Source organism: Phyllostomus discolor, chromosome 8, assembly GCF_004126475.2.
Source record: "Phyllostomus discolor isolate MPI-MPIP mPhyDis1 chromosome 8, mPhyDis1.pri.v3, whole genome shotgun sequence".
NCBI lineage: Eukaryota > Metazoa > Chordata > Mammalia > Chiroptera > Phyllostomidae > Phyllostomus > Phyllostomus discolor.
Genome location: NC_040910.2, coordinates 28,760,973 through 28,782,194, shown reverse-complemented (window position 1 = coordinate 28,782,194; position 21,222 = coordinate 28,760,973). Strand labels below are relative to the sequence as shown.

At 33.5% G+C, this 21,222-nt stretch overlaps 1 protein-coding gene across 1 annotated transcript in view; it reads left to right on the top strand.

The window, feature by feature from the left end:
• Positions 1 to 21,222, top strand: part of LOC114502959 (probable ATP-dependent RNA helicase DDX60) — a 72,521-nt gene that overhangs the window by 21,224 nt on the left and 30,075 nt on the right. Inside the window, exons 13-24 of the mRNA XM_036031983.1 lie at positions 1,698 to 1,947; positions 3,313 to 3,476; positions 3,912 to 4,067; positions 4,966 to 5,115; positions 6,723 to 6,842; positions 7,323 to 7,418; positions 12,205 to 12,320; positions 12,942 to 13,081; positions 14,768 to 14,877; positions 14,977 to 15,081; positions 15,695 to 15,820; positions 19,908 to 20,035. Of these exons, the coding sequence (XP_035887876.1) occupies positions 1,698 to 1,947; positions 3,313 to 3,476; positions 3,912 to 4,067; positions 4,966 to 5,115; positions 6,723 to 6,842; positions 7,323 to 7,418; positions 12,205 to 12,320; positions 12,942 to 13,081; positions 14,768 to 14,877; positions 14,977 to 15,081; positions 15,695 to 15,820; positions 19,908 to 20,035 (1,661 nt within the window). The remainder of the gene's footprint in view (positions 1 to 1,697; positions 1,948 to 3,312; positions 3,477 to 3,911; positions 4,068 to 4,965; positions 5,116 to 6,722; positions 6,843 to 7,322; positions 7,419 to 12,204; positions 12,321 to 12,941; positions 13,082 to 14,767; positions 14,878 to 14,976; positions 15,082 to 15,694; positions 15,821 to 19,907; positions 20,036 to 21,222) is intronic.

Genomic DNA, 21,222 nt, shown 5'->3' with positions numbered 1-21,222 from the left:
CATTTTCCCTTCATGTTATTGAAAAATCTTTCAAAACACATTTTTGTGACTGTATAATCCATAGTGTGGCATGCTGTTATTAGTTTAATTCTTTCTTTTGAAATATACAAAAACAGGTAAGAAAAGAGGGAAGAGAATGGAAGTCTGTTCTCACTTCCCACAGATAAACAGTGTTAACATATTGACATACATCCTTTCAGTCATATTTATTCATGATGTGTTTCCCCCCCACCCCCAAAATCCCTCTATCTACTTTCAAGCTATTTCCCTACCTATCAATATATAATAGACATTTTCCTGTGTTATTAAATGTTTCCACTGTAGCACATTGCTTTCCAAATTTTAAACAGCTTGTTTGAAAAAGAGTATAAAGGGTCAAACATATTTAGTAAACTTAGATTATCTAGAAAAGAATTTTAAAAATCACTAAAATTTTGTCCCACCCCCCAAGTTACTTTTGTTGACTGTCTGGTGACTATCCTTCCAGGTTTTTCAACCTATAAACATTTTTCTTCTGGGAATCACTGGGCAAACATTACATGTGTTTTTCTCTAAAGCATAGCTTGCTACTCTCTTGGCCAATTTTGCGATTATACTGAAGTACCACATTTTGCCTAGTTTTATAAAACATAAATATTCCAACTGGATATTAGTTTGAAATGGTTTTTCTTAGACCCCACCTCACAGACTTGGAATGCCAGAAGACTGGTTTTTCACGTAATGGTTTAATACTATAATAGCTGAGGATAGAAAGAAGGGAAAGTTGAATTGTCATTTTTATATGAATATAGGTGTTTGCATTTAATTATTCAGGACGCCTAACATCCTCTGTGATGTGCTACTTCAATGTGCTAAATGTAAACTAATGACCTGAGATATTCAATATTACTTTCAAAAAAATACCAAATGTGAAATACATTCTCTTCTTGCTGCATCTGTTGAGAGGATAAAGACCATTCTCTGCAATTAGACTATTGACATTCTAGAAAGTGTCGACATCACTCTAAAGGGACACACAGTTATTGTGAAAGGCCCCAGAGGCAGCATGCACAGGATATCAGTCACATCAACCTAGAACTCAGTCGCCTTGGAAAGAAAAGAAGAGACTCAGATTGACCATGTAGTGGGAAATAGAAAGGAAATGGCTACTGTTTGCACTACCGGCAGTCATATACAGAAGATGATCAAGGATGTTACCCTGGGCTTTCATTAAAAGATGAAGTCTGTGTGTGTTCACTTCCCCATCAACGTTGGTATTTAGGAGGATGGTTCTCTTGCTGAAATCTGAAATTTTGAGGATGAAAAATACATTCACAGAGTTCAGATGAGGTCAGGTGTTGTTTGTGCAATATCTCAAGCCTAGAAAGATGAATGAGTTCTTAGAGGAAGTGACATTGAGCTTGCATCAAATTCAGTTGCTTTGATTCAGCAAGCCACAACAGTTAAAAAACAAGGATATCAGAACAATCTTGAATGGTATTGATGTTTCTAGAAAGGGAACAGTTCAACAACCAGCTGATGAATAAGATTTAAGTTGTCCAGCTACAGGAATAGCAAGGTGTCAAATGATTTCCCAAACTTATTTTTGGTATTTTAAAGATGCAATTAAAGCCATGTATTGAAAAAAATCAAATGGATTATCACGAAAATATTTGTTTTATTGTTGGCTCTTCCTATTTCTTTGTTTTTTTTAGAAGACGAATGCAGAAAAAATTATTGAAGAAAATCAAAAGAGACAGCTAGCTAAACTAGAGAAAAAAGAGGAAGAAAGATGGAATAACTTGTCTGAATATATTGAAAAGGAAATTAAAGAAAATCCTAACTCTGGAATAAAAAGACTAGAAGATTTTATCCAAACATGCCCTGTTAAGTCTGTAAAATTTGCTGCAGAAATGGTAGGATTGGATGCCTGTTTCAAATTATGGGTGGAACACTGTTCAAAACCAGGTGTGTAAACCATTAATTTTAGAAATTGCTTGAAATATTAATTAAAGGTAAGTAAGAACAGAGCAAAATAATTGACATTGGCCACATATGCTGATTTTTCTGGCTTATATGACCTCGGGAATTCTTTGATGCCCAAAGAGTAGGAACATCTCTTTTTGTTTGATCCACTAATAACATTATGGCCATTTGTGCATCTGATAGGTATTGGTGAGTAGATTTAATTTGAACTTCAATTTAGTAAACACTTCTTCAAGGTCAGTCATTAGCTGACTGCCTTATTAGGTGTCCACGTGGCTTCTGAAGAGAAGAGCATAGGACCCACTCTAGAGGTGCATCGTGTGGTAACCACCACCAAAGCTGCACCCAGTACATTCTCATGTAAAGTCATCTACAGGTTCTGTGACTTTAAGCAAAACAACGTATAGTGAAACTAATTTTACCACCGACTTATTGATAGTAACAAGATTTAAGTTTGCAAGCATCTCACTAACGCTGTAATGAAACAACATTGAACAAGATGATGTTATCCAAGGACCTACTATGTATCCATATATAAATTCTCACAATTCTCTGAGGCAGGTTTCATTACACTGGCATTGCACCTAAGAAACGGAGGTTCCAGTAGAACAAGTTATGTGCCCAAATATCAGTGACAGAGCAAGAACTTTAATACAACATTCTTACTCCAATGTGTATGCACAGTTTAAATAATTAGTTAAATTAGGGCACAACAGTGTTTAGATGAGGGCCACAAAAATTCATATTTTTCATTAGAGGGAAGATGAAAGGTATTTATCTTTTAATTGTGGTCATAGGAAAGTAAATATTAAAAAATAAAATATGGAATAGCCTTCTCTTAAAAATGTCAATTCATTCCACTCTCTGTATTAATCCTTACGATTAATAATAACGGTTGCCATTATTGTATCATCATGTGTGAATTAATTTGCTTAATCTCAATAATAACCACATGAGGTAAGACCTATTATTAGTATCTCATTATCTATCTAAAGAAGACAAAGCTTAGAGATGTAACTTTCAAGTTCCTATGACAAGTACAGGTAACTTAAATTTGAATTTCAGATAAATAACATTTTTAAAAAATATATATCATGAAATATATATCCCAAACAGGATCTTTTGTATTTTTGTTTGCTAATGCTGGCAATACTACTCTAACTTGAAGCCACACTCTTAACTGCTGTGCAGTTGACTAGTCACTATGAATTCCTCAATTTTTATGAGTGATTCCTATGAATATGCTTGCTTTCCTTATACTGCAATAAAATTAAATAATGTTTGGGGATATTATTATCGATACCGTGTGTAACTTAAGTTATTCATGCCAATGTTTTTTTTAAATAGAAGCAGTATCCGGAGATATAAACATAATAATTAACTTGATGAAAAGGATTCACATAATTCATGAAAAACATTCTGAACTATTACAAAATACACATCGACAAAAAATAGCCAAATATCTAAAATATATTGGATTTGACAACTTGGCACACTTACTATGTCCTCAGGTGGAGTTCTTTGGGTAAAATAATTTGAACAATGGTGTATACTCATTAGATAGCTTCTTATAAAAGTATTTTATCTACTACAGGTGCCGTTTTAAGATTGGCAAGAGTCCCTTAATTGAAACACAATTGAGTGTGTGTGTTGGGGGGAGGGCTTATTCATATTTAACAACTATCAAAGATTATACTGAATTATAGTTAAAAGATGAATTTCATATTGTATTTTAATTTTATGAGGTGGAACATAGTATTGTACATAAAACAGTATTTAGAAATTATAGTAAAGATGTAGTATCTATATCTTCATTGTTAACTCTAAACAATGTGAAACATGAAATAGTAATCTTGTTGAAGCAAACTACAACATGATTGATAGTAATTTTTTACCCAGATTTAACATTTTAAGTATAAAAATCTAATCTGTCATACTTATTTTAGGTTCAGGAATCAGGTACCAAGAAGGATGTTTCTAAATATTCTGTTCACATGGGGGCGGCTCGGTTTCAGTTAACATACATGGGCCCCTACTTATTTCGAGAAGAAAGAAGTGATCCGGATCCCAGAGTGCGTCATTTCATACCGGACACGTGGCAGGTACTCACGGAAAAAAAACCAACTGCCTGGAGGAGCCAAGAAACTTGATGGAGGCAGTTGGTTCAGATCTCACTGTGTGCAACAAGTTTGGGATGTGTAAATCACTTTAGAATGCAACATACAGACAATGAAAATAAATCGTGTCTTCGCTGAAGACATAAAGGAATAAAGAAAAGAGTCCACTGAAATGAAAAAAAAAATGATTGTATTAAATGATAGAGGCTGAATTAAGAATTAACTCCAGTTAGACTGCTCTTATCAATTAAACTATATAATTTTTATCCACATCAGTTTAATGTAAGAATGTAGTATCTGGTGTTTAATGATATATATTTGGTGAGAGTTTACTGTTTTCTGAAAGTAGTGATGCTTTCAGATTGTCCCAGGTTAAACAATGGAGCCATTCACAATATATCATGGTAAATAATGAGAAATATATAGCCCATTACATATGTGCATGCTTTTTTAAACTGCTATTTTCTACACTGTATTCATTTGTTGACCCTTTATTTATAAACAGAAAAATAGAACTCGAAAGAACAGTAGATTTTGGTAATTTTGATTTTAGTCTGAGCTTCCCCAACTCAAGCTAAAAAGAATGCAGAGAGTTGGGCTGCATGGTACCCTGGGCAGACAGACCCCTTTGTGATGATGTCTGTATATTTGGGGATTTTATCCAAGTTTTAAGTGAAGAATTTTTAGTAGAAAGTGTGATGTGAATTAAGTAATTTCCAAATAACAGAAAATGGCGATTCCCTTAACTATCTGCCATCTTGAACACTAACTACTGTGTCTCAGAAGGAACTGTGAATACTAATTTGCTGTCAAGTTGCCTTTAAATTAAAATTCGACACTAAATGTGTACTTTCAAAATAAAATGTGAATTCTTTTTATACAGAGGGAACTTCTTGATGTTGTAGATAATAATGAATCTGCTGTAATTGTTGCCCCGACTTCGTCAGGGAAAACCTATGCTTCTTACTACTGCATGGAGAAAATCCTGAGAGAGAGCGATGACGGGGTGGTTGTGTACGTGGCTCCAACCAAGGTATTGTATCCATAGGACACTAAATATCTTACAAAATTTTTCTCCACTATAGTTGTGTCCTGAATCCCAGGGGGGTGCTAGAGTGCACAGGTTCCAGCATTGCAGTCATGGATTCGAGTGCTTTCATGCTGTGTAATTTTGAACCAGTTACTTACCTTAGTTTCTCTACATGTGAAAAGAGGATAATAATGCTTATATTATACAGTGGTGCCCCCTTATTCATGGTTTTGCTTTCCATGGTTTTTGTTACCTATGATTAACCATGGTCCAAAAGTATTAATTGGAAAATTCCAGAAGTAAACAATTCGTAAGTGTTAAATTGTGTGCTGTTCTGAATAGCTTGATGAAATCTCCTACCATCCCATTCTGTCCTGCCCAAGACCTGAAGCATTCCTTTTCCAGGGTATCTGTGCTACATGCACTCCCCCTCTATTAATCACTTAGCAGCCCTCTCCATTATCAGATTAACTGTCATGACACTGCAGTACTTGTGTTCATTAACATCATTTTACCAAATAATGGCCCCGAAGTGCAAAATTAGTGATGGCGGCAATTTGGATATGCCAAAGAGAAGGCATGAAGTACTTTCTTTGAGTGAAACGGTAGGTATGCATAGGAAAAAAAATAACACTGTATGTAAGGTTCACTGCTATGCATGGTTTCTGGCATCCATTGGGAGTCTAGCAACACATACTCTGACGATAAAGGGGGGCTGCTGGACTTTAATTCTAAGTATCGAGATGATGAATGCAAAGCACCTAAAATAATCCTGGGTGTCAATATTGATCAGTAGGTAATTCCCTTTGCCCTTATTTTTTAAAATTTGTTTTATTGCTTAAACCTCCTTTGGCCCAGCAATTATTAAAAATCAGGATTTAACACTTTTGAGAAGTTTGCTGAAAGAGAACATATGATTCAGTGCCAGGGTTAAGGTAGTGTAGAGAGGTGCATAAGAGACAGCAGGAGAGAAAAGCAGCCACTGTCTGTGGAATCACCCTCTGATTATTACAGGTGCTAAAGGCGTCTTTCTTTATAGCATCCTGTGTAAAACAAAGTCGAGAGGCTCTTAGCTAAATCAGAATTTTTTCTTTGTCTGGAAGGGATTTTGGGGTACCTCTTCCCCATGGAGAATACTTGATTTCAGGCCTTAAAGACATACTGGGGGAAGAAATTCAGAATGCTAGTGTTGGGAGGGGTCATCTCTGTCATATTACCCAGTCCTCTCATTTTACAGATGAGAAAACTGGGCATCAGTGAAGTCAAGAAATGTACCAATACTGGAGAACCCATTAGATTTTTAAGTAAAAAATCATCGTATGTTTTCAGCTGTACAGATATTACATTTATGCGGCCTAGACTGTTATTTATTGTTTTTAGCCATCACATTAATAAGCACTGTAATATGTTATACATTAAGGAAAACTTCAAAATGGAACTAGTGGGAAGAATTTAGTGCCCATAATTCTTTGATTAAGACAAGAATTATATAAATTTGGTACTCTACCTTTTGCATGTAAATTTGTTCCAGATATTTTTTTTACCTTAAAAAATATTTTCAGTATTATCAATAATTCCTGAATAGTGGATTATGTCTTTTATGATTTAAGGCTCTTGTTAATCAAGTGGTAGGAACCGTCTACAGTTTATTTACCAAAGCACTGCCAAAAGGATTAACGGTGTGTGGAGTTTTTACAAGAGATTACCGTCATGACACCTATAATTGTCAGGTACGTCATAGGCATGAACGCATAGTACATAATAATGCATATTTCAGCACTTTAATAGGCACTTCAGAGTTTTAATGTGAGTATACATTAAATTCACAATTGCCTTTAGAAATATATTTATGTTTGAATATTGTTTATATTAATTTTACTTAATAATATGGATAACTTTTTTAAAATTGTATTTTCTATGTAAAGTAAAATGCTTTTCTTGCAGAAATTTCAACACAAGGAAGCAGCTGCCTTCAGCGGCGATGGTTTCAAATTGTAATGATTTTATATTCCCAGTGTATGACATGCGAAAATGTATCTTAACGAAATCAGCTTACCTTTTTGAAGGATTTGTTACACAAATTTGTTCTACTTTTCCACAAACAAGATTGAACATATTATGTGATTTAAAATATTTTACTGATGTTTAAAAGTTGAAGCTTGAGATTTTTAAGAAAATTAAGTCAATGCTTTTCTATTTTTTTTAAACAGGTATTGGTGACAGTGCCTCAGTGTTTGGAAATACTCTTGCTGTCACCTCGTGGTCAGAAGTGGGTGAAAAGGATAAGATATGTCATATTTGATGAGGTATGCTACCTTTCATTACCATTGCTCCACTAAGTATTTTGATGTACGTAGAACATGTAGCTATGCTTTAGTAAAGATGGCAATTGTATGGATAGTTATTAAATATTCACTTTATGGAAGGGATAGACTAATGTGATGGTGGTAAAAGACAGATCCGAAAGGAGGAGAAATGGCAAAATGAAAAAAAATTCTAGGATAAAAGTGATAGTAGCAGAGGAAAAGTAGCCCAGAAATCACCGGACACACCAAGGCATTAACAAGAGACATTTTTTTCTCTAAGCCACTGACCTTCATCCTACTGAACCAACTACCTTTACTTTATTCTACTTTTAATTTTTTATCCTCATTTGAGGATATGCTTATTGATGTTAGCGAGAGGGAAAGGGAGGGAAAGAAATAACGATCAGTTGCGTCTCATACATGCCTGACTAGGAACTGAACCCACAAGCTAGGCATGTGCCCTGACCAGGAATCAAACCCCAGACCTTTCAGCTTACAGGACAGGTGCTCCAAGGGAACAGCCCCACAGTGGGGAGAGCTGAATTAAGTGTCTTTTAAGAGGTACTTTCTTATTACCTTGTTGCATGAATGGCTAAAATTATTCATGTCACTCTATTGCTAGTTTAAGAGTGCCTCATACACTAGCTAGCATTCTTTTGATGGATGATATCAGGAAGGAAATAAAAAGCAAAGTACAAATAAGCAAACAAAATAAGTAAACAAACTAAACAAACAAAATAAGCTGCAAATTTAGGAAGATGATATAATTTGAACATAGATTTTTAGTTTTTCTCTAATACATGTATGTATTGTTTCCTAATGCATTAATATATTGAAAGTTATATATTAACCTTAACATACTGCTTTAGCAACATTTGAAAATTACCTTTTTTATCATTCAGTTTAAAATGTTTTAACTGCCATCATGATTTAGTTTTTGGTCCATAGGTTAATTTAAAAAAGTATTCTTAATTTCTAAATATACTTTTTAAAACTATCTTTTGTGGTTTGTATTTCTAGCATAGTTACATTTAGGCCAAGAATATATCTTTATAGTTTTTATACATTGAAATTCAAGTTGATAAATAATTTTATATCAGCAACACATTTGAGAAAATGAAATAAACAAGTATTCTATAGCATTTATAATATCACAAAATATATAAGGTAGTTTGGAATAATTTTTAAAAAAAATGTACAGGATTTTATATAGAAGTTGTTAAACTTTACTGAGTGATGTGTAATAACATTTTTTAAAAGAATGAAATGAGCCCTGGTTGGCATAGCTCAGTGGACTGAGCGTGGACTGTGAACCAAAGCATCCCAGGTTCGATTCCTAGTCAGGGCACATGCCTGGGTTGCAGGCCACGGCCCCCAGCAACCACACATTGATGTTTCTCTCTCTCTCTCTTTCTCCCTCCCTTCCCTCTCTAAAAATAAATAAATAAAATCTTTAAAAAAATTAGTCATATTATAAAAAAAGAATAAAATGAATAGAGGTAGTCCATGTTTTTGCATTGGAAAATTCAATATTATGATTATAATTATAATAGATCATTGTGGACACAGAGAGATTATTTTGGACAATTTGGATCCCAAAATTGTCCTCTAGATTCAGGACAATCACAATAAAAACTCACAGATTGTCCTGTCGTAGTATCTGTGAGAGTGTGTGTGTGTGTGCACACACATGTTTGTGTGTTGAGAGCAGAGAACCAATTACCAGATTCTGAAATTTACATGGAAAGGCAAAAGGCAAAAACTAGCCAAGATACATTTGAAAAAAAAGATTAAAAATAGGTAGAGAGATGCATTTGAAAAAGAAGATAAAGGTGGACAGAGTTGTTCTTTCAGGATTTCAATCAGGATTTATTGTAGACCAGAGGTCATGAAGTGATGTCTTTTGAAACAGGGATAAACATATAGGCAAATGGGCTAAAGAACCCAGAAACAGAATCCTGTATAGACCTTTAATTTAAGAAAAAAGTGGCACTGGAAACAGTATTGGAAAAACTGGAAATCCATATGAAGAGAAAAAAAATTAGATCACTTCCTTACATCATACACAAAACCAGTTTCAAATGATTTAAACAGAAATGTCAAAGGCAAATTGCTAAAACTTTAGAATATATTATCTGAAGAGAATATCTTTATTACTTGGGAGTAGATAAAGACCTCTTAAACACAAACTTGAAAGTACAAACTATAAAAAAATAGATGAACAAATTTAACTGGATTAGAATCAAGAATTTTTATTCATCAAAATATATCATTAAGAGGTTGAAATTATAAGTCACTGAGTGGGAGGTATTTGTAACTTATATTTGGAAAAATAACTCTCATTCAAAACATATCAGGATTTCTCTAAGATATTAATAGAAAAGAAACACAAAAGGAGATTTCCAAATGACTTACATACCCATGAAAAGAAACTCAACTGAAAGGCTGATGATGTTTTTCTGGATTGGACACAAAACCTGTATGGCTTTGTGCAGCAAAGTAACCCCAATAAATTTCATTTAAAAACAGAAAACATGGTTACATTAACGTCACGATAAAGCACACCCACCAGACAGTGAAGGTGAGAATCTGGCACTGTCGAGTGCCTCGAAGGAACTGGAACGATGGGAAGACTCACACGCATTCGAAATTTTTTTGACAAAACCTAAAGATGACAATACTTCATGAACGAGGAACTCCAATTCTAATTATATGCTTGAGGACTAGAAAAAAAGATTGTAGGTCTACAAAAATAAGACAATTTAAGACCTCTCGCACATGTGGATCAGGGGATGCACAAAATGTTTAGAATAGCAACTCAAATGTCCATTAGGGTGGAAATGTGGAATATTTATGTAGTAGAATGCATAGAGTAATAAAAATAAATATAAGAGAATAATCTTAAAGTCATAACACTGAGTAAAGGAAGGTAGACACAAAAGGACACATGCTACATAATTCAAATTACAAAACCTTACAAAAGTGGCAAAATCCACTTATATTGTTTGTGAACACACATAAATGTATGTATAAAGACATGTAATGAAAACCAAGTCATAATTTAAAAAAAAACATAGTATCTATCAAAGGAGTTTGTTATAATATGGACTTCTGAGAGACTAGAAATATTTGTTCTAGTTTATAAGGATTTTGCTTCATTTAGTTAATCTGAATAATACTTTGTTCATGTGATAATCTATTTTACACAGTTTATTGAATATTATATTTCACAATAAAACAAAGGTTAAAAAAGAATGCAAAGATTAGATTAGATAAAAATAATTGCATTACACATATTGCTATACATAAAATTCTAATAACTACCATTATTTTAATGTTTACTATGGATATTTATCCTAAATGATTTCCAGCTATAATGCCATTTACTCTTTGGAAAAAGCCAATAAAGTAATTACTGTTTGTATGGCCACTGAATTCAGGCAAAGAGAGATTCACTCTCCCTAGTTCACCACATGTGAACTGCAGAGCCAAGATTAGAACGCGTGCTAGCTGCTTCCATTGTCTGTGCTTTTAATGCTCTGTACTACTCTTCTGTGCTGGAAGGCAGCACAGGCCTGCAGAGGTGTCTGTCCGTGTAAAAAGATGAAATTAAATGTCCTCTAATATAACAATGAAAGAAAAAACTGCAAAATGTTTATTTAAAATCTTTTGCATCTTTAGTAAAATACAAAAAAAGAATGCTTCTTACCAAGTTTCACATCATTATAAATTCCACATTCATCTCTGATTTATTAGCACTTCAAATACGTGCTCACAATTTTATTTATTAAAGTGACCTTGTCATCAATATATTTCTGATGTCATTTACGTATTTTTCTTTTTTTCCCTCTCTCACTATTTTGACTAAAAGCCTTTTGAAAGCGTCTCTTTACCTCTCCACAGTGCCTACTTCATAGTGGATGAGTGAGTGCTCCATGCAGGATAAAGACTTCAGTAAAAATCAGAAATAAAGTATAAGCAAGACTTTTGACATTGAGTTGGTTTTTGTCTCTTGTATTAATTCTGTCAAGTGTAGGCTGTAATATACATAAGGACCTAATTTTACTAAATAAAAGTGTATTGTTAGCTGAGAATCTTAGAGAAATTAATTAAAATCAAGTTTTTTAAAGTTATTCTGGCCTTCATATATTAATATTAATTTCCCATATCATTGTGGCAAACTAGTAATAAATAAGCTAATAATCACTGCACTTATTCTGTCCCCATTTACAGTCAGGGGACTAGGCTTTCTCTAGATTTCTAACTAATACAAAATAAGTGCTCTATGTGCATTTATGGACTGAAGCCTGGACAGCTTTATTTATATCAAATAAATTTATTTCATAAACTCTGCATTTCAGTGCATAGAATTAGTGACACATGAGTAAATGTTTTATTTTTATAGAGATTTCTCTTCATCTTATCTTTTTGTGGTAATTGCTATAATTTAGCCAGTATTTCATTTGTAAACAAGACTTACACAGTGTATTCTTTCACTGAATTTGTTCTTGCTTATGAGTATTATTATCATGGCATGTGACAATCTTTTTCACAGTTCAGGTGTCACCATGCATCACAGAGCAAGTCATCTCTCACTACGTTGTTCTCAAACCCAGTTTAATTCTTTTCCAAATCATGTTGGGATTTTTGACCAACTTTGTCAGGGGTGAATGAACATTACTGAATGTAAAGAGTGAAAGAAGTAAGTTCTGCTAGCAAAATGTATTAATATTTTGGGGAAAATTGTAACTTATTTTATACTGATTCCATGTAACCACATTGCCAGGTTCACTGTCTTGGGGGAGAAATTGGAGCAGAAGTCTGGGAGCATCTCCTCGTCATGATCCGATGTCCCTTTCTGGCTCTCTCTGCTACCATCAGTAATCCTGAGCATCTCACCGAGTAAGCCTCAGTTTTGCATTCATTGCAATTGCTATTAGTGATGATAATAGTAATACTTAATAATCCAGTACATTTTTAAAGAGTAATCTCTAAAAGAAAACAAAAAAAATCTCTTCAAGCAAGACTTATTTTCTTTAAATTTTGTTATATGTAACTGGAAAACATTTGTTCCCATCCTTTGACTAGATAGATATAATTTATACACCTGGTTCTTTAAGAACTTTGTGTAAGTGTTATTTAATTTTCCCGTTTATGGCTTGATATTGAGATTCCTAGAGAACAGCATGTGGGAGATTAGAACAATTCTTCCAATATACTATGCACACTACCTTCCTGTACAAAACAAAAATGTTTTCAAAATGAGTCAACCCATATCGCAGAAATGGATATAACTCTTTTATTGCATCAATGAATTTCAAAAGAATGTCAAAGTATCAGTTCTTGATGATTGCATGAAAATAACAACTGATTAAACTATGTGAATATAAGTATAGTTTTAATATGCCTAAAGTTGAGGAAATTTTTATTCTCTTAGAATCAACTCTAATGATTTTTCTTAGAAAATAAATGATACAGTTTTTCCTGTGATGATAATACCTTTCTTTTTTTTTTGATAACTAGATGGCTGGTGTTAATTAAAAGATACTGGCAACATGTTGAAAGCACAATGGAAAATTCTGGTCCATCGCAAAATGCCTTGAAAGTTGCCAAGAAACAACAAAGAAAAGGAGTAGAAAAGCCATCATACAGAGTTAGACTAGGTATGATCTTAACCTAGGAGAAGGAGAGCTCTGCATGCGTGTAACATATTAGGGCATCTTATATGTATAAATCAATCTGATTCTTACTACAGCTCTGAAAGGGAATCAATTTTGTCTTAATATACAGTGGAAATTGAGTAAGAATATTAGCTCTAGAAGACTGATATGTTGAAGGCCACACAGCTAACAAATGTGGATCTAATAAATCTGATGATCAAAGACTTTCCAAAGATTACCTGTTTCAAAACACTGTGAATTCCTGCATTATTCAGTGTGGTTTAGGAGAGGACTGTAGCACAGATAAATGATTCACTCCTTATTTTGTAAGAAAACATTACAGATAAAAACGTTTCTAGAAGGCAGTTCAGTTTTATTCTGCTGAAAAATCATTGTTTCCAAATAACTTGTTTTACTTGTGTTCCAGTTCTGATCTATCATTCCTGTTTCATACCACAGGAGTCTTGCTCTTCATGAATTTTCCTGACATTTAGATTATTAATTGTTCCTCAAAACTTGTCTTTGCTTTTTAAATTTCCTTTTCTGGAATAATCTTTCATCTACACTTGACCACACTCTATCTATTTGTTATTTAAGAAGTACTGTCTAGAGGCACAGCTCAAATACTACCTTAATTCTTCAGCTCAAACCTCATAGTATGTCTGATGTTATGACATTTCCTACTGTCTATTGTAACTATTTTTATATGTCTTATTTTCCTTTGAAAACACTAGACATTTTAAACATATGTATATATAAGTAAATAGATAATATAAAATAAATGATATATAAAACATTTTAATCTATATCATGGTGTCTTTTATTTTATATGTACTCTAAATGTTTTACTACTGAATTCATGAATGTTGCTATACATTACATACTTGTGACTGTTTTTATATGAATTCTGTGAAGCAGTATAAAATTCTATTTTTCTGGCTACTTTTTAGCTAAGAGCTGTGGATACCCATGTGACACCAGTGCGCTCACTTAACAAATATGAAAATGCCTGCTGTGTGCCAGGTCCCATAATTGTCCCCAGGATTCCAGTAGAAAACTTGCTTTTCTGGATCTTAAATTTTAATGTGGACATTGATTAAACAAAATAAGAAATAATAAAAAATAAATAGCATGCCAAGTAGTAGTAAATGCTAAGAAAAAAAATAAAGCCCAGCGTAATATTAATAGAAATGTTTAGGCTATTATCTTCTTCATTTTAAGAAAATGAACAGAAAAAGAGAAGACACATATTCTTTCTTTGACCTGGTAATATTATTCTTAAAGATAGAGAGTTAATATAATAATAATAATAATAGTGATACTCAAAGTCCCTAATTAATTGTATGTCTATGTTAGTTTTTTACCCCATGCCCCATTATACAAAGGCATGCTTTACAAGAATACATAGAGAAATAAATGAGAAAATCATAATTAAATACCAGGAACTGAAAAATGGTGATATAATTGAAGATTAAGGCCTGGAAGAAAGTAAAGCACAGATAGGCAGTACAGATACACTGAATCCCTTTTCAAAGTTCTTCCAAATGACCAGCACTGTTTCTAATGTTGTATTGGCAATGGGCTCATGCACAGGTCTTCCTACACCTGCTTGTAATTGTAAAATCATAATTGGATCATTGTTTTGAAAGCAAACAAATCTTAATGATCATTTCAATCCTATAATTACAGTATGGTATAAAGAACGATACAATGACCTGGAAAAGTATGTGTGTTCCCTAAAGGATAATGACTTTATCATTGAACACTATCACCCATGTGCTGCACTTACAGTCAAGCATGTAAGTAACAACCACTTTGGAAAATGCACATGTACCCAGATTGTTAAAAATCTGTAGATGGAATACAAAATGAATAATCCTGTATTTTATGGTCTTTAGTTAGAGAAACATGGAATCCCTTTAGACCTTGGATTTTCTCCACGGGAAAGCATACTGCTGTATGATGCAATGGTACATGTTTGGCCAGAATGGACAAGAATGCAGGTGTGTGAACATACACATTTGATGGCTGATGTCTTAGTTCTTTGGCTGCAGCAGTCCATGAATAATGAACAAGTTCATGAATGGTTTTTATTCTGGTATAGATAAAGGCAGCACATTTCATTGTTAAGAATTTAAACTCCAGAGCCACAATGCTCCAGAATTGGGCAAATTAGTTCTATTTTTTTCTATTGTCCATATTTTTCCCTATCAAAAAAATATCTACTTTGTTGTGGAAGTATGAAGATTAATGGAATTGCCATTTGTAAAATGCTTAGAATAGTGCCTCACCATGGTAAAAGATATACTTTTAAAATAAACATTTTATACATTTTTATTTCTTTTACCTCTAAAGCTAACTGTGGTATTAAAAGCATGTAGGCGTTGGTATGTTCTAATGCAAACAGAATAACATGCAAACGTTACATAGAGAACAGAACTGCCAGCCTATGTGCAGTTAACTCTGACTATGGATGAAAAAGACTGCTTGAGAGATTTCCTTCATAACGGTGTATATGGAAAAATGAGAGATTTCCTTCATAACGGTGTATATGGAAAACTGTAGAAGGGATGATGACTTCATTTTACTTGGTATTTGTGGGTCTTCATTTTCAAGGAGTTAGAACCTGAAGAATTCAGCTGCTTCAAGAATAAAATAGTCATTATGAGGACAGATGCCAAGAAATATGAAGAGGAACTGAAAAAAGAAATGATTCGTTGGGTTCAGCTGGACCCAAGCAAGGTAGTTATAGCCATTTAAGATTTTCTTTTCATTTCATATTAATAAGAAAAGGATCTGACTTTAGGTTCAGGAGAATTATCCATAAAGCTCTTGAGGATTTTAAGATGAATACCCCATTGCCATGCTTTCCTATTCTAGCTTAAATTTAGTTAGCTAAATGTGGAAAAAGGGAAAGAATCACTACTTGAGCTCCAGTATGGACAGGCCGCATATGCTGGTACCATGTCTTTCCTGAATCTCAAGTTGGGCTATTGCTTTTCATAGAAGACAGGACTTCTCTGATTTCTGATACAAATGGGTCATAACCCTGACTTTCTTCTCCAATATTTCACCAAAGAAGAACTTTTATCTGCTTTCTTATATGAATAGGTGACCAACCAGTGTCTGCCTATTGCCAACAAACTAGAAAGAAAAAAAGAAATTACAAGTAGTACTTAATGTATGTTACTTACTGTAAGTAATATTTTTTGACTTGATTTATTTGTGATGATAAAGCCCCAATGATACTTTGCTTCCTGAAGATGGGTACTACGGCATTTCAATGCACAAGCAGTGGCCCATATCTGTAGTTACCCAGGGCTGATTCACCAGACTGGTAGAAGAAAAAGAACATGGTCCCACTCCTTTACATTTACTGACATGTAATATCAAACAATCTTTACTGCTTGGGGCCCAAAGTCATGGTTAAGATGTGATTACTTCTTGATCAGTTCAGGAAATGGAAGCAAAATTTTAATCCATCCCTATTTTCTGCATTCTATTTCCACATGAGAAGAAACCCATTTTTTCTTCTTTTATTCTTTTTATTTTAATTGCACACTGACTTGGGCAGACTACCTGATCTACAAGCCTGAAAACTGCCAAATGTCAAGAACTGCTATGATATAAAATAAAGGTTTTCAACTCTAGCTGCTTATAAAAAATGCAACTTATTAAAAATTCTGATTTGATTGGCCTTGTATGTGGCTGGAGCACTGGAATTTTAAAATCAGATTCTATGAAGTTTTCATGTGCAAACAGGGTTGAAAACCTTCGGTTTATCATTGCTATTATCTGGCTTTTAACACACTGGGATATATAGATACCAGCCTATATCAAACTTAATTTTACTTAGTCCTTTTGAATTACAATATTTTCGGAGGTGGCAAATCCCTAAGCTCTAATTAGTTTCATCTAATATCCTCTTCAATAGGCACAAGTCATAGATTTCTTCCCCTTAGAACTTATGATGTGCCTCGTGGCAATGATCAGTGCCATTCATAACATGAAAATCCTCTTCACCTCTATTGTACTTGGTCTAATAATTTTCATTGGACACTTTACATTCTTTTCATCTAAAATTTTAGTTTAAAACATTTACTTTTCTTAATTTTTAAACTTTAGATATTTTGTTAAAAATATTATTTATAGACCAGTAGGATATATATAGGATATCAGTTGAATGAATAAATGAATAAAATTATTTCTTAATTTTATTTTTACCAGGCACCCTCTGGTATCGTAATCTAAATTCTGCTTTTAGTTAATATTTATGTGGCCAGTGTTTTCTCTTGCTATATCATAATATTTTTATTCTATATTACTTTTAATTAGAAGACCAGTTATAAATATTACCTTATCCCAATTATTTTACTCGATTAACTTAAAGTTGTTTTGCTTTTTCAGTTATACCATTTTCTTTGTGGTTTGATATGCCTTTGATTAATGTTATAATTTTACATGGTTGGGGACATCAACACATTTTCCAGTTGTGAATTGAGATCGCTCTCAGCAGATATTTAACGTAGTTAACATACTTCAGTTTTAGAGTCGGTGACAATCTTTTCTTCTGTGTTGGCATCTGTGATTTCTTGTTTATCTGAACTTCAGGGAAGGCTATTTGTTCAGAAACTCTAGTTTTACTATATTTAGGAAAAAAACTTTTATTGTGAGTCTCACGTTTCAAAATTTCTTTTTTCTTTTTAACTCTTCTTTGTGTTTTTTTTTCTACTCCTCTAGTTGATTTTTTTTTCTCAGCCACATCTTTTCCTCTGTGGGCTCTCTTGGCACTGTATGTATTTATTTATATTTTTTCAGAGTTTCTTATTCTGAGGTTATTGATCTACTTCCAAGTCCTTATCAGCTAATTCCAACATCACTATAATCTTTTGTTTATCTGGGATAATTTTCTTTCCTCTTGAGAAGGGGTCATATTTTCCTTGTTCCTTATATGTTGTTATTTTGTGGGATTGTCTTTTTTTTGTTGTTATTTTTGGACTGTGAATGTTATATTGTGGAGATTATGTATTCTGTTATAGTCCTCTGGAGAATTTTTCTAAAAAAATTTTATCTTAGAAAGTAATTATAACTAAAACTCAAATTACAAATCCTGTCTTCTGAGCGACAGCTAACATCTCCATTCTTTCATCCTTAGTTGGGCTGTATGGAGTTTGTTTTGCCCATGGGCGGGTCAATAGTTAGATAAATTTACACTTAGTTTATTCCTAGATTTTAAGAATTTTCTTTCGTAGTTCTCTCATTTCTGGAATCCTCTTCTCACTTTAGTGGTTATTGTTCTTAGCAGAATTTTCTGTTTCTTTACAGAGAAGATTGCAGGATGGGGGTGGGAAAGGGTTTGTTAACACTTTGGCTTAGCTGCATGTTTCCAGGCTAAAAGCCTGGAAGCCGTATTTTTCCACTCCGGCTGTTCTGTTCCCTTTCCCTGTATACTCTCCTCCAGAGCCCGTCTGCTTTTGTTTTGCTTCTCAGGTCATTGTTTGGTTGTATTTTTCCTCAAAGTGGCAGTAGTTACCTACAAGAGGGTGGGGTCTAGTAGGGACTCATTCACCCATAACAAAAGCAATAAAAAGCAAAACTCCTGCTTTTCTCTTTTTGTTCTCAGAGAATTTCTCACACACTCCTGAAGGAGAATATATATACTACTAGATTGCCATGACTATCTGGAAATTTCATTGGCACTTTTCATATATACTGACTTACCTCTTTCTATTCCATTTCACCTATAGTATATAGACTGTCTACTGATGAAAACATAACTACTTTTCCTCAAAACATTGGGCAACGGTATCATAAAGAAAACAATCCTCATTTAAAGTCAGAGTAAGCTTTACCACAGCAATTTTTAAAAGTATTTGGCTTCCTCTACTGAAGCTGGAGCTATTGGGGCCTAGTGGGAGTCCTTTTGCAGGCTATAGGCCAGGCCAGGGAAGGCAGAATCACCAGGTGCTTGTGGAGTGGATTAATCTCTACCTTGTAATAGTTGCAAATAGCTCTGAGATGTGTTTCTTTAGGGTGAGTCAACTGATGGAGTAGAAGAAATTTGAGAATGGCACAAAGCTTGTTCAAATTTTTTATGATAGATTTATTTATGATCTATAAATTGAGTCATTAAACATAAACATAAAAATAAGAAAACATGGCACATACACTTTGGAAGACTGGAAGAGTTTCCCTAGTGTTTTATTCCTCCTTGAGCTTATATTGAACTACACACTTCTCTAACCCCAACAGTTGCAGATTTTTTGGGTTTAGTAGTTGATTTGTTGTGTCTCTCACAGCTAGGTTCCTAAACACTTGGAGAGTTAGCTGAACGAGATCTCTCCCGTAATTGTATTTGTTAACATTTCTTAGTTTTCCCAGGACAACCATGGTTTGCATGTCTTGTTTTTAACCTCCTCAATCCTTCCCTCTTAACATTAATTTGATGCTGAATTCTTACAAATTCCTAACATCTGATTGTATTTGTAGAATTTTGAGCAATTTTAACTCTATTCATGTTAAAGTCTTACTTCCCGGGCCCTGTGTTCACCCTGTTGATAACCAACATCAATTTGTGACAGTCTCTGTCCACTTCCATAAACACCATAGGCATGGTTATGATATAGTTGAAATATCATTCAAGTTTTCTGAGATTTTAATTTTATTTAAAAATGTGCATGACTTAAATATAATTATCAGTTTACTCCATGAAAATTCACTAAGCCTAACCACTTTGATTTTTGGTTTCAAATGCTAGTTGATTGTGTTATCTTTTCTTCACAATCATAAATATTTAATGATTTATCTTACTTATAATAATTTTATTCAGGTGGATCAGTTACTAAAGTACCTTAAGCCTCAAACTTTTGACAGTGCAGAAACTGAAAAGCAAAGAATGTTTCCCCATTTTGTGGAAAAACTTAAAGAAATGAATAAGCTGCCTGCAATATTCTTTTCGTAAGTAACATTTACTTAGCTTTATACTTAATGTTATATGAATTTGAAGACTTTTGAAAACAATGATATGGATAACCTCTGATTCACATTAGAATTTTAAGAAATTTTAACTCTATTTATGTCACAGTCATACTTATGATATCAAGCTGGGTACAGGATGAGAGGAATACCTCTCTTAGTAAATTATACTTCAAAACCTAATTTAACCTAAATAGTTTAGTGCAGTAGAATTCTCTAGCCTATCAATTATTAGAAAAGTTCTTTACACCATCAAAGTAAGATAAAGGGAAAAGGGTAGAATGTAGTGTGCACTTGCCCAAAACCAGCATGTATGGTAACACACATGCATTCCGTATGCACACATATGACCTTGCTGTATTTGTTCTCTGGGTTCTTTGCAAAAGTGTTTACATCTAAACTCTTCATTAAAAAGGAAAGACCTTCAGTCTGCTAATTTTCCTTTTTCTATTTTTCCCTTTAAAGCATTAAAAGAAAAGTTAGATGGGGCTTAGTGACAACATCATATAATTAGCAATTATGTTTTCATTGCACTTAAAATACAGATTTTCCTTTGGGAAATATTTAATCAGTCTATATGGATGAAATGAGCTCACATTCAGTTCATTTCACTTTGCTTCTTGGTGCTGGGCCCAGGACCGAGGGATGTAGACACAATCTACGACTTGACTCTTTATAGGGAATTGATTGTAAGAAGAGTGGTTGTGTGTGAACTTGAAACAGATTCAGTAGTTTAGCTAGTCACAATATGCAGTTATGTAATGTTTCAGTATTCGAGGCATTTGGTATATGTTAATAGGGAATATGAGGAGATACTTGTCACCTCTGGGAACTTATATTTCCTATAAGTAAAATAGGAAATTATTAATTGTAAAGCAGTCTGTCCCTTAAAGGTATACCATAATATACATTTGAAATAAATATGTGATAATGGCATTAGGTGCTTCAGAGTTTAGTGGAAAGAGACATGAGTGGACTAGGGAGATTATAGACATTTTTATATAGGGACTGGGTCTCAAAGTACAGTATTGTAGACAAGAAGGAGAGAGGAGGAAACCTAGATCTGATTTAATCCATTCCATTTGAAACAAAACAAGATCTCCAAAGCAAACAAACAAATTAAAGGTAGAGTATGAATAAAACTTGCATGATTATATATAATCTATCTC